The following is a 13721-nucleotide window of genomic DNA, read 5'->3' as shown; positions in this document are numbered from 1 at the left end:
GTGTGTGTGTGTGTGTGTGTGTGTGTGTGTGCGTGTGCGTGTGTGTGTGTGCGCGTGCGTGTGCGTGCGTGTGCGTGCGTGAATGGATGAATCTAAAGCACTTTGGATAAAAGGCACTAATAAAGACAAACCTTATTCTCTTTATCCTCTCTCCACTCTGTGAGAGCTGCCTTTATAAAGTCTTTGTGTTCTTGCCAATATGAACGCCTCAGTGGGTGTTCAATTGTTAAATGAATGGTTTGAGGACTCTGTGTGTGTGTGTGTGGGGGGGGGGGGGGGTTAGTTCTCTTGTTGTCCACAGGAGGGTGCTGTTACCTGTTGATGACAACAGCAGCATCAGCATGGCATGGCAGAGAGAACGCTCCCCTATCGCTGTCCTTGGTTTGCGTGTCAAGCATCCAGCCTCAGTTGTCTTTTCTCATTAAGTTAACTGTTTGGGCTAATTGGCGAGTTCTGGAGCCGCAGCGAGCGGAGAGGGTTCCCGGGACGCTTTTAGTGTGGCCCGTCCAAAGTGGTTAATTAGAGGTGTTGGGGGAGAAAGCCGGGTGCTTTGTGCTTGCTTTCTCAAGTCTACCCCGAGTGGGAGATTCCCAGTGATCCAGGGTAATGGACCTGCAAGCAGCATGGCACCCACTAACGCCCTGTAACGCAATACCCACTTCTAAAGACTTGTGCTCTCCACTTCCCGGTGTCCAGCCCAGTAGCCGACCACGCCGTAATACCTAATGAAGAAGCCTGACACATTAACTTTTAGAGCGGGGCTTTACCTTGCCAAAACTCTCTGTGGCTTTATGGCTAATTCAGTCATAAGTAATTGTGACCATGTGTAGGCACAAATAAAAATCCTGTGAATTTATAGTTTGTTATAAAAAAGGCCTGCTTCTTTTTGCCTTAAGAGTGTCCTTTTATGGTGCCATTTTTTTGCCTTTGTACTTTCACTGCGGCTTGATATTTTTTGATTATATCACGCACATGCTCTTTCGGGAAGTGTGAGTCGGCTTTGTGAGTCAGCTGTGTGTGTGTGTGCGTGCGTGTGTGTGTTATGTGTCTGCTGTGTTTGTTTTCCGGAACCAGTGTGCCTGATAAAACTCGACAAAATGCGTCTTAGTCCCATGTGTGCATGTGCTCGTGTGCTTTGCATCACCCTGGAGGGTTATGACAATGTGGGTTGATGAGTCTGGTCGTCGGGGGTCAGTCCAGAGGATCCACAGACGCGACCGCAGTTTTCCCGTTGGAGAGATTATATAGCTTTATGTATTGAGAGGCACTCTTGCTGATTTCGTAAGAGACTCGTCGCCATTCCAATTGCAAGATATTTAAAAGTAATTTGGGGCCATGATGATAACCTCTTCTTCCCACTACTAGACTAAGGATTTATATTGTCTGTGTTATTGTTTACAACCACTATTATTCACGTGTGGCAAGATCGCGGTTCTAGTTTTACTAGTAGGTTTACGAGTAGGTTAGTGTAGGCTTAGAAACCTTTTCAGAAGTTAATTTAATGTTTTCCATTTCCTTTATCCTCATCTAATCTTGCGCTAATTCGCCAGGTTTTAAGAACTAGTAGGCCTTTCAGAAGTTAATTGAATGTTTTCCATTTAATGATTTCCTTTATCCTTATCTTGCGCTAATGCACACAACTGTTTTTGCCAGGTTTTAAGGTCTTATTTTAGTTGTTTCTCATAAGCTCGATTGCGACCCTCCTTGCCCATCGGCCCCCACCGTTGCGCTTAGGTTCACCGGGAAAACTGCGGTCGTTCCACAGACGGGTCGGGGGGACTGGGGGGGGCTTCAGGCTCTTCCCCAGTCTCCCTTGTCATCCATCAACAGCTCCTCCATGCATGCAGTGTGGGATGTGACGTGACTGATCGTCACCCTGGCCGCTCAGAGCACATCATAGCTCTTAATATTCACTCTCACAGTTTGTTTTACATCGCCGCTCAGGGAATAGAATGATTCATGATGTAGATGGGAGGATTATTATTAAAGATAAATACATGAATGCATTAACAACAACAACAGTAATAATAATGATACAATTTCAAGTTGTAAAATAGTTTGCAGTCAAAATAATTTTGAATGTTGACAAAGTTTTATGATCATAAGATATATAAAGAGTAAAGACATGTATAGTTTCTTTCCCTCTTTTTTCCCCTCGAAACGTTTACCTTTTTAAAAACAGTTTAAAATACAGTTTTTATTTTTTAATTAATTTACAGAACAATCTGTATTTATTTTAAGCTCACGCATTTTATTAGCAGTGTTACACATAATTGCATTTTTCTTGTTTATCCTAAACTGACTAAACTTGTTGAATCAAACCAGTGGTGTAAAGTAACTAAGTAGATTTACAATACACAATTTTTAGGTATTTTTACTTTGAGTATTTCCAGTTTTCAGTACTTTTACTTCTACTCCACTACATCTCGGATCCATAATATTGTACTTTTACTCTACTATAATGATTTGAAAACTTTAGTTACTAGTTACTTGCAGATATAAATTATTATGTTATAAAACATACATTAATCCACTTTATCCCTATTTTATTCCTAGGCTATTTTCAAACATTTTGTACTTTTACTTTTGGTACTTTAAGTACAATTTGATGCCAATACTTTCATACTTTTACTCAAGTACATTTTGAATTCTGGACTTTTACTTGTAAGGGTGCCCTCACACCAAAATACCTATGAGAGTGGAATCCGCGTTCCTCCAGTGCATTTCAATGAGAAGGGAGCGTTTTTTGCAGAAATCCTCTGCTGGCATGAAACCGCTCCACTCTCATTGAAATGCATTGGCGGAACGCGGATTCCACTCTCATAGGTACTTTGGTGTGAGGGCAGGGCACCCTAACAGAGTATTTCTACATTGCAGTATTAATACTTTTACTTAAGTATAAAATGTGAGTACTTTTTACTACACTCAATCAAACGTTGATCCTCTTATTCCTCTTCTCCTCGTAGCTCATAAAGCTGTTGGATGGGAAGCGATCGCAGGCCGTGGGCATCCTCATATCCAGTCTGCATCTGGAGATGAAGGACATCCAGCAAGGTGAGGATAGCGTCACTGTCGGGCAGCAACCTCGTATCTCCAATAAGTTTCATATTAGGGACGGGACGACATGAAAATGTCATGTCACGATTATTGTGACCAAAGAAATTGCGATTTACGATATTATCGCGATAATCAAAATACCCCCAATATCCATTATCCATGGGGCGGAACATTTGCACACACAAAAAGCAGATCTACAAGCTCACAATACGCTACGTTGTGAGTGCGACGCGTTGTGAGTGCGATGCGCTGTGAGCTTGTAGATTGGCAATTTTTTGGCGAAGAGATTTGATAGAGTGAAAAAAATACTACATTATTTACAGTACATTATTTACAGTAATGTACATTATTAATGTAGTAATGTTATTATTAATGTAGTAATGTACATTATTTACAGGTTCGTTTTTACCAATTATAGAGGGTTTAAGAGGGATATGCAGCTCGGCAAATAAAAGGTGAATTGATCCCAGTGCATGATGGAGGATAATTTCACAATAAATGTAATCTCCACGATAGGATTATTTTTGTTTTGATAATAATGATTATCGTCCCATCCCTATTTCCAAGTTTCAAATGTCCTTTTTTTTTTTTTTTTTTTTCACAAAGTAAAACCCAACCCTACCCCGCAAGACTAGTGGAAATAGAAGATCCACAAGCAGCGGCTACTTTCACTATTTTAGATCATTTTTAAAATGATAAATACAAAACAAACAACGATATGGAACAATGTCTGCCTGTTTCTCGTATACAAACTGTCAAGCACGGCCGACCACGGTGGGATATTTTGATCTGTTTCTAGGAAGCGGATCCTATTTAGGTTTAACAGTTATAAATGTAATTTACAGTCCCATTTAAACAATACATTTAGGAATGACTTGTGATGAAATGCAGATGGGAGGGGGGTTGTATTTGGGAGATACGATATGAACACGTTAAGACCGGGAAGGCATCCGTGTCACTTTATCCATTATTTCATACTTTGGCTATTGAAAAATAGCAGTTATACAAGCTCACAGCAGCGAGCTTGTAGATCTGCTATTTATTTTAAATCGTGAACATTTGTGCAAGTCTTTGAATATTTTTGACCCGATTCTATAAGTGTCTTCTAAATCCTTCTTCTAAATCAGTGGCTCTCAAACCTTTTCATATCAAGGACCCCCAAAATTGCATGTATTTGGCCGCGGACCCCCATCTCAAAATATGTTGTTCCAGGGACCCCCCAGAAGCAACATTTTGAGTAACAAATGTTCAGTTTTTCAAAAAAAAAAAAAAAAAAAGGAAAGAAAATCTAGATAAGTTAAAGCATGAAATAATTCTAGGCCTAAATAGCTAAAGCTCACAGAGCGTCACTGCCACGCCAAATACATTTAATTTGGGGGACATTGACATGAAAGGTTTTGTGAGCACCACCGATATAGAAACGTATGTCTTTCAGAAAACTGTTTGGATTTACAAGACATTTGTAGAACGGGCCTCGGGTATTAATGGGTTTAACATCGCAGCAACAGATTATTCCCTGCCTCTGGATGGCCACTAATTTGTAACCGTATCCACTTTTTAGCGGATTAATTGGTGTCTGGACGTTCTCCCAGTTTCACTGGTGAGAAAAAGGAAATGCCTCCATTTGTCAAAATGCGAGAGAGCAACATCGGGAACAAAACCGGCCTTTCAGCACTTCTGCCACTTTGGCAGAAATCTTTCCTGCGCTGGATAAAATCAATTCAGCAAATATCCCAGTGAGCATGAACAGCAGAAGGGAACCGCGCGTATAGTAGAGTGATTGCATGCTTGTGTGACTGTGTGGAAAGTGCAAGATGACATTTAAAGTGCGTATGTGCCTCTGTGCGCGTAAACACATTATGTGTGGTGTGTGGTGTGTGTGTGTGTGTTGGGGACAGCTCGACAGGGCCAGGCCCCTGGTCTGAATCTGCAACAGTGGCGGAGAGAGAGAGAGAGAGAGAGAGCGCCTGCCGCCTGCTAGTCTGAGCACGCGGCCAGCGGATCTGTTTATTGTAGCTTAGTGACGGTTTCCACAAGCCTAATGGGAGCGACACCCCGCTAATGATCTGAGCGTGTATAAATCCACCTTCCTCGGGATAGCAGACACTGCACTGCCACACAGGGACGCGCTGGCCATTGGGAAAAGCGGGACAACTCCCGAACGGCCGGTTCATTCCCGGCCGGTCCAGGCCGGCCATTAGGGGGGCCAACAAAGTAAATCGTCACTGTCGGGCAGAAACCTCGTATCTCCAAGTTTCAAATTTGTACATTTTTTGCAAAGCAAAGCCCTGCTTCATCATACAAGGCTGTCGCACAAAAGTAGTGAAAACAGCCGATCTTGTAGATTGGCTGTTTTCACTAATTCACTTTTTAAAATGGTTTTTTTAAAATGGTTTTTGGTTTCCACCCGACAACGACGAAATATAACTCATGTAATTGTCCCACTGGCTTGTCACTTGTCATGATCTGAAATGGCAAATCTTTGAGTAGCAGCAGCGCTATCTCTCTCTATAGCGCGCAATGAGGGCCTCTCCAACTCTTTTTCCCGGGCTGAATCAGGGGCCCAGCACGTCCCTGCTGCCACATAAAAATCACCTCAAACGCCGGACGGACGACTGGCCGTCCCGAGCAGCAACAACACAAGCAGGGACGCGCAGAGAATGTTAGAGAGGCAGGGGCTGAAATTTCTAAAAGGGCCTTTGGTGAAATTATCGAAAATAGCAGTGAGCTTGGAGGTCGGCTATTTCCGGTGCTTGATGCCACACTAAACTAAGCATAATCAAGTGAATACTGGAGATGTGGCGTAACGGCATGGATTTCTACACCGAGAGGGCAATTCTTTCAACATAAGATGCTGCATTCAAGTTCAGGAGAGTTTGAACAAGGCAATTCCCTTGAATGCTGCCTTCAGGTATGGCAAGGAAAGAGGGCATTTAAAGGGCAGTAAAAACTGCATTCTGGAGAGGGCACTTTTCACGGACGATAAAAGGGCAGGGGCTCAGGCCCCCCTTTCATGTCTATGTGTGCACGTCCCTGAACACACCAGGACCAGGCGGCCCGTTTTGGTTTTTGGATTTTTCTTCTCCATTCTTTTTTCTTCTCCTCGTCCCCTGCGTCAGCGCAGGAGAGGCCCAATAAAACCCCTGCTCCCTCCCAGCGGGGGGCTGCTTCCTAGCACCTTAATGGGAGGTGTAGGTGAAGTGGACAGTTTGAATGTGACAATGCAAGCAGCCACCGGCCTTAATAAGCACTTCTAAAGCACTTCTAAGGGCCTTGGCCTCCCCGTCGGTACCTGGCCCATGCCTGCCTGCCTGCCTGCCTGCCCCTTTGTTGCCAAATTAAAAGGACATGGGACATGTAATGTAATTAGAGCCACTAGGGAGCAAAAACTAGGGAAGGTAGAAAAGGCTGAAGTGGGGTGGGGGGCATATGACCTGCCTGACTGACGGAGGGGGCCTCAAGGCCCACCATGGTTCAAGGGCGAACAGAGGCTGACACACACACACACACACACACACACACACGTGCAAATACACACACCTACTTTAACCACACACAATGAAGCCGATGAGTGAAAAGTGGAAGTAGATTGTGTGAGGCAGTTGGCAGGCCGGCTTTGATCTGTTGGTGTGGAGAGATTTCCGCCCTCCCCACTCTGGCCTCCCCAGATCACACCGGCCCACCGGGCCCCCCTTTGGTGTGGTGTGGTGTGACTGAGGAACTGAATAATCCACTCTTAATAAGACGTACAAGGACCTCCAGCGGTCCCTTCCATCTGGACGCCTGGAGGAGGACCACACCACACTGTTGTGTTCCAGGCTTCCCCGCGCGTACGGGTTTCCCAACTGGTCTGAGTGAGATGTAAAAGGAGCGCTTGTTTTCAGTGGAGACGACGGAGGCGCGCCGTCTCAAGCGGACTTGAGCCACGCGAGTCGCCGTGTCCAGCGCTGCGAAGTCCGCTTGAGCCGACACAGCGCCGCCCGAGTTACAGTGCGTACCGATAGGGACAGAATCGTAAAGCTTCGTCCCCTCCCGACTTTTGCCACATCCACGCGGTCCAAGTGGACACAGCAGAGAGATCCCTTCCTCCGGGTTCAGCTCAGACCCGTTGGAAAAAGAAAGGTTGCGGCCTCCCCTGGCTGGAATCCTCTAGGCTGTGGCCTTCATGTTCCGAGTAAGCGTGTGAAGAATAGACTAAATAGATAGCTTCATTGACTTGTTTGACAGCACTGTCACTGGTCTGTATTTTAACCACTTAAAACTTCACCTTTCACTCCGTACTTGGTCTGCTCTTTTTTGCCCTCTACATCAACGGTCTACGCCGAAATAGACGATCTACAAGCTCACAGCGTGCTTTGTGAGGATAGAAGGTGCTAGTGGGACCCCAAAAAAAGGTTTTAAAATAGGAAAAGTTAATTTTTATGGTGTATCACCTTTAACCATTTGAACCCCAGTGTCCGTATTCGGAGAACTTCAGCCAAAAATAGCAGATCTACAAGCTCACAATGCGTCGCTCTGCGAGGCGTTGTGAGCTTGTAGATCGGCTATTTTCGGTAAAGACTTTGGTGTAGAGGGTAAAAAGAGCAGACTAAGTACAGAGTGAAAGGTCAAGTTTATTATGTATTGATGGTTCAAGTGGTTAAATATCTGAAAACACAAATTGATATAAATCCAAAATACACTGATGATTGTGTGCTGTCAAACAATGAAAATATATGGAATCTATGAACAGGTTGTGCGGGTCCCTACTTCATCTCAAAGCAGGACTTTAAACGATTCTACATTGAGTCGGTGGCAATGCATCGGATCAAAAGATATACAGCTAATAACGAGGCCATGATCCAAACAACCCCACGTGCCTGTTGCTTCATCCCAGATATTTATCTTCAGTCTCTTGTTTCTTGTACTCTTCTCCTCCCCATGCACCCCCCCATTGCTGTTGGCTGTGTGGTGGTTCTAACCATGGGCCCAGGGGTTAAGCAGTTACAGGCTTTCTCCCGTGACCCGTGGCTGAGAGGCTTTAGTTCCCCCTGCAGCCGGCCTGCCCCAGAGTGGAGCCCCCATGTGGGCTCGGGGTCTGCGGACATCCAGACTGCCCCACTGGACGTCTGGCCCCACAGCCTGACCATACACTGGCAGCGTCTCTGTGTCAAGCTAATATCCCCCAGTTAATCACTCTGATAGGTGCGTAATTCAACTACACGGTGATTGAGGGATCGTCTTGCTTGTTATGCAAGTACGGTGCCGTGTTGCAGTCATACTTGCGCAATTAGCATGTGTGTGGCACCTTCGTTTGGGGTCCGAGGCAGAGCTTCTATAGCATGGTGCTCAAAATATTTAGTTCTAGGGACCTCCAGAAGCAAAGATTTCAGTGAAGAATGTTTGTTTACACACATACACACACACACACACACACACACACACACACACACACACACACACACACACACACACACACACACACACACACCACATACTTTTTACATACATAGTATTCAAAGCTTTGCACTTAATGTTTCTCCAATAGCCAAAGAAATCTATGACATGGATGCTTTCCTGTTTTTTTTTTTTTTTTTTTTTTTTATCCCACGATTTTTGTAACCCATTTTTTCACCCGGTGCCAATTGCCTAAGCTGTGATCCTGGGCTCTACTCTCCCTCTGCCAACCTGGGGAGGGCCCCGAACTGAGCTCATGCTTCCTTCAATGCATGAGGAGTGAGCAGGCCGCTTCTTATCACCTGACAGGGGGAGCTTCCCCGGTTGGCCGTAGCGCGTGGAAGGAACACGTTATTCCAACCAGTTCCACTCCCCTCCATCAGGCGCCCCGGCTGGCCAGGGGGAGGCTTTATAGAGACCAGGATTACTGCATGTTTTTGTGAGGGTATCTACCCTAGGAGACACGGGGAGAACATGCAAACTCCACACAGAAAGGCCCTTTTGCCAACCCCACCTAGAACACGCCCCCAGCACCCACAGTGTCCCCCGGCGGGAATCGAACCCAGGACCTTCTAGCTGTGGTGCTTTCCTGGTTTTAATGGGTTAATTGTTGATGGCATTAAAGTTCACCCCAAAAATGACTATTTTTCTATTGATTACTCACGCCATGGAGACTTCAGTTCAATAATTTTCTTGTGTATTTGTCACATTCCTAAGACAAAAAAAATGATTATTGTAAATTTACCCCCATTGATTCCGGATGGGGACCCAAATGCATTTGGGTCCCCATCCGGAATCAATGAGGGTGCATTTATTTTAATCAAATTATTGGCTCAGGAATTATCGAACTGAAGTTTCCATGGCGTGAGTAATCAATAGAAAAAAAGTCATTTTGGGGTTGAACTACTCCTTTAACTAGTTTCAAGCTACAATCCTTACGTTCTCTGTCTGTCCTGGCAGAGAGTTAAATTGCAACGATGTCCAAAGTACAATTAAGACCATGTAACATCCAGTGCCCATTCAAAGTACAATAAAGACCATGGCACATCCGGTGCCCATTCAAAGTACAATAAAGACCATGGCACATCCGGTGCCCATTCAAAGTACAATAAAGACCATGGCACATCCGGTGCCCATTCAAAGTACAATAAAGACCATGGCACATCCAGTGCCCATTCAAAGTACAATAAAGACCATGGCACATCCGGTGCTCATTCAAAGTACAATAAAGACCATGGCACATCCGGTGCCCATTCAAAGTACAATAAAGACCATGGCACATCCGGTGCCCATTCAAAGTACAATAAAGACCATGGCACATCCGGTGCTCATTCAAAGTACATTAAAGACCATGGCACATCCGGTGCCCATTCAAAGTACAATAAAGACCATGGCACATCCGGTGCCCATTCAAAGTACAATAAAGACCATGGCACATCCGGTGCCCATTCAAAGTACAATAAAGACCATGGCACATCCGGTGCCCATTCAAAGTACAATAAAGACCATGGCACATCCGGTGCCCATTCAAAGTACAATAAAGACCATGGCACATCCGGTGCTCATTCAAAGTACAATAAAGACCATGGCACATCCGGTGCCCATTCAAAGTACAATAAAGACCATGGCACATCCGGTGCCCATTCAAAGTACAATAAAGACCATGGCACATCCGGTGCCCATTCAAAGTACAATAAAGACCATGGCACATCCGGTGCTCATTCAAAGTACAATAAAGACCATGGCACATCCGGTGCCCATTCAAAGTACAATAAAGACCATGGCACATCCGGTGCCCATTCAAAGTACAATAAAGACCATGGCACATCCGGTGCTCATTCAAAGTACAATAAAGACCATGGCACATCCGGTGCTCATTCAAAGTACAATAAAGACCATGGCACATCCGGTGCCCATTCAAAGTACAATAAAGACCATGGCACATCCAGTGCCCATTCAAAGTACAATAAAGACCATGGCACATCCAGTGCTCATTCAGGTGCGACCACCTTCAACCCCTGAAGATGTACTCGTTATATTGTATAACATGCTAAACTTAAGCAATATTACACGAGAGGGTGTGCATTAACACGGTTATCTGGCACGACAGCCTTGCCACAGGAACGAGCCGACAGGCGAGTTCCGTAGGCAGGACTGAAGTGCCAGATAACCGTGTTAAAGGGGAAGACCACCCATTTTCAATATTGAACTGTGTCATACCTTAGAGGAGTTGTGTGGAAATTGAAAAAAAGTTCCCCCGCTTCTGTGTTGCCTAGAACTGGAGGATTTATTTTGGGGTTTGTATTGTAAAGTACAACTTGATGACATCACACATTGTACTTTACAATACAAACCCCAAAATCAATCCTCCAGTTCTAGGCAACACAGAAGGGGGGGAACTTTTTTTTCTATTTCCACAGAACTCCTCTAGGGTATATTAATGACATATTTCAATATTGAAAATGGGTGGTCTTCCCTTTTAATGCACACCCTCTCGTGTAATATTGCGATTATACAACTGTTGCCCTTAAAAAAAACACGGCAACTTCATTTCATTGTAAGTAAGATATTCGATAGGAATTTGTAATTTTTTAATGCCACATTTAGCTACTATGTCCCTGAACGTCACATGAAAACCGCTAGCCTAGCCGCCTAGCATAGTGTAGGGAGAGAGGAGCGCTTGCGGTCTTTCGTGACCAACGCAGCTGATTTCTTTACTTGATGAGAGACAGTACAGTAGTGCTCGTTATATGCACGGTTGGAGAGCCTGTTCTCCATTGAGAGCCCGACTACCTGTTGTATAATAGTATTTTATTCATTCAAAATAAGTCCCGGATTGTAGCCTCTAAAATGCTTACCAATTTGTTGACACAGATTATTATCATTTTGTTATCACCCAATATTTTACAGAATAACCGAGCTATCTTGCGTTTACTCACTGCCGATAGGAAAAAAACTTGTTTTTGTTTTTTCTCTCCATCACAACCCTGGCAGCAGTTAAAAGAATCCATGCGTCTGCCAAGATCTTGGCTGTTTATACGACTGAATGCTCATAATAAATGTCTTTTTACCGTTCCAGCTGTTCTGACCGTGGACAACACCGTGGTGGATTTGGAGACCATCGAGGCTTTATATGAAAACGTGAGTACACGGGAGAGGGCCGTAAAGTCATCCGATAGCTTGAGAGAAACTAGAGAAGCCAAATAGATTTTATTGCTAACAACAAACCTTCTCATGTGGGGCTCTGTAGCCCTCGGCTTGGCTGTTGACCATGCCAGCGTCTTTACCGCTGATCACGACGATGGCCAGGTCTAGGGATGAGACGATACGTGATATTATCGTTTATCGTGATAAAAAACACTCACGATAATCGTATAGTGGAGATTAAATTTATCGTGATATCGTGTTCCGTCATGCACTGGGATCAATTCACCTTTTATTTGCCAAGCTGCATATCCTGTACCATTTCAACCCTACAGTATAAAATTGGTAAAAGGAACTTAGAATATACGTACTTGATACAGTCTTTTTTTCACTCTCTATCAAATGTCTTTGCCAAAAAATAGCCAATCTACAAGCGGTGTGAGCTTGTAGATCGGCTATTTTTTTGGCAAATGTTGCGCCCCGGGATAATGGATTTTGATTATCGCGATAATATCGTAAATCGCAATTTATTTTGTCACAATAATCGTGATATGAAATTTTCATATCGTCCCATCCCTAGCCAGGTCTGCACGGTGGTACTGGTGTTGATGTTTGTGGAACATGCTGTTCTTGTTTTTGGGACACGCTTTTCTGTATGGTTTGTTACAGAGGGCCACTGCCGACGAGATGGAGATGATTAAGAGACATTACGAGACCTCCAAAGAGGACGAAGTCAAACTGCTGGACAAGCCTGAACAGTAAGAGCCTTCGGCTGAACAAGTTGTTTAACCACATGAACCCTAGCGTCCCTAATACTTCCTATCCTGGGAAGAACCTTGCGTGAAAATAGCAGATCTTGTGACGCACAGAGATATGATGTAGAGCAAGGGTCTTTTTTTTTAGGCCAAGGACCCCTTAGTTGAGAGCGAGAGATGAAGCAGGGACCCCCACTATAAAATGTTGTTGCATATTGAACTTTTTCATATACTACATAGATATAGCTTCATAGACCTGTTTGACAGCACTGTCATTGATGTGTATCTATCAGACATTTAACCACTTAAATTGTCAAATACTTAACTTTACCTTTCACTTCGTACTTGGTCTACTCTTTTTTCCCCTCTACACCAAACGTCTTGGCCGAACATAGCCGATCTACAAGCTCATGGCGCACCTGCTATTTTTGGCCAATGTTCCCTTCAGAATAGGAATGCTAGTGGTTATTGTAAAAACAAAAGGTTCCTGTCATACAAAGATTTGAAATAGCGTTCTACCCGTGGTGATATTGGGCCTTTTGGAACGGGTCTCATCAAACAAAGCAATCACCCGTGCTGGTCGCAAAAAGCTGCCGGCTCGCTATCATTGTTTTCGTAGGCGATGCCTTGCAGTTGCATGTGAAGTTCAGTGACATAATTATGTGGCATTAAAAAAATACAAATTTCTATTGAATATCTTAATTACAATGAAATGAAGTTGACGTGTGTTTTTAAGGGTAACTGTTTAACACATTTAAACATTTGAGTCGTCTAAATCAGTCGACTAAATTCATGTGATATTTAGTCAACTAAAACTAGACCAAAACCGAAAAATCAACTACTATTGTGTCTAAAACAAAATGGAATTTTATTCAAAAGACTATGACTAAAACTAAATCAAAATTCGCTGTCAAAATCAACACAGTTTGACTGACACTTGAGTTACAGTCCTGTTTTGACACATTCAGTGAATATGGTACAGTTTGTGTACTCGTATTATCTCTAATGTCAACATTCGTGACTCATTTAGATTCCACATGAGTTGTTTTTTTGTCTTCCTTGAAGCAGCATGAAGTTGTTCAAGTGTTCGTTTATTTTGTCTGACAAAGACGGACGCTTTTGTTTTTTCTTCTTCGTATAATCGTGTCAACCGACTGATTGATTCAATTGGTTTGTTGCCGTCCGATTGTTTCATTTTGGGAGGATACGGTAAATACACAATATTTAGAGATGGCCACATCGCTCACAAAGTAAATAGCCCCAGCTCTGTAGTGTTTCTATTGGCCATAAATATTTGTTCTGTGTGTGCTTTTTCTGCACCCATCCCAT

General features: G+C 43.8%; 1 protein-coding gene across 1 annotated transcript in view; it reads left to right on the top strand.

Annotated features, from left to right (window-relative positions):
• Positions 1 to 13721, top strand: part of LOC308305679 (formin) — a 121927-nt gene that overhangs the window by 48710 nt on the left and 59496 nt on the right. The window contains exons 8-10 of the mRNA XM_080750517.1: positions 2967 to 3054; positions 11573 to 11634; positions 12307 to 12395. Coding sequence (XP_080606643.1) covers positions 2967 to 3054; positions 11573 to 11634; positions 12307 to 12395 — 239 coding nt within the window. The remainder of the gene's footprint in view (positions 1 to 2966; positions 3055 to 11572; positions 11635 to 12306; positions 12396 to 13721) is intronic.

This window comes from Nannobrachium achirus (genome assembly GCF_963921795.1).
Source record: "Nannobrachium achirus genome assembly, chromosome: 20".
NCBI classification, from domain to species: domain Eukaryota; kingdom Metazoa; phylum Chordata; class Actinopteri; order Myctophiformes; family Myctophidae; genus Nannobrachium; species Nannobrachium achirus.
This window is presented reverse-complemented; position numbering and strand designations above follow the sequence as displayed.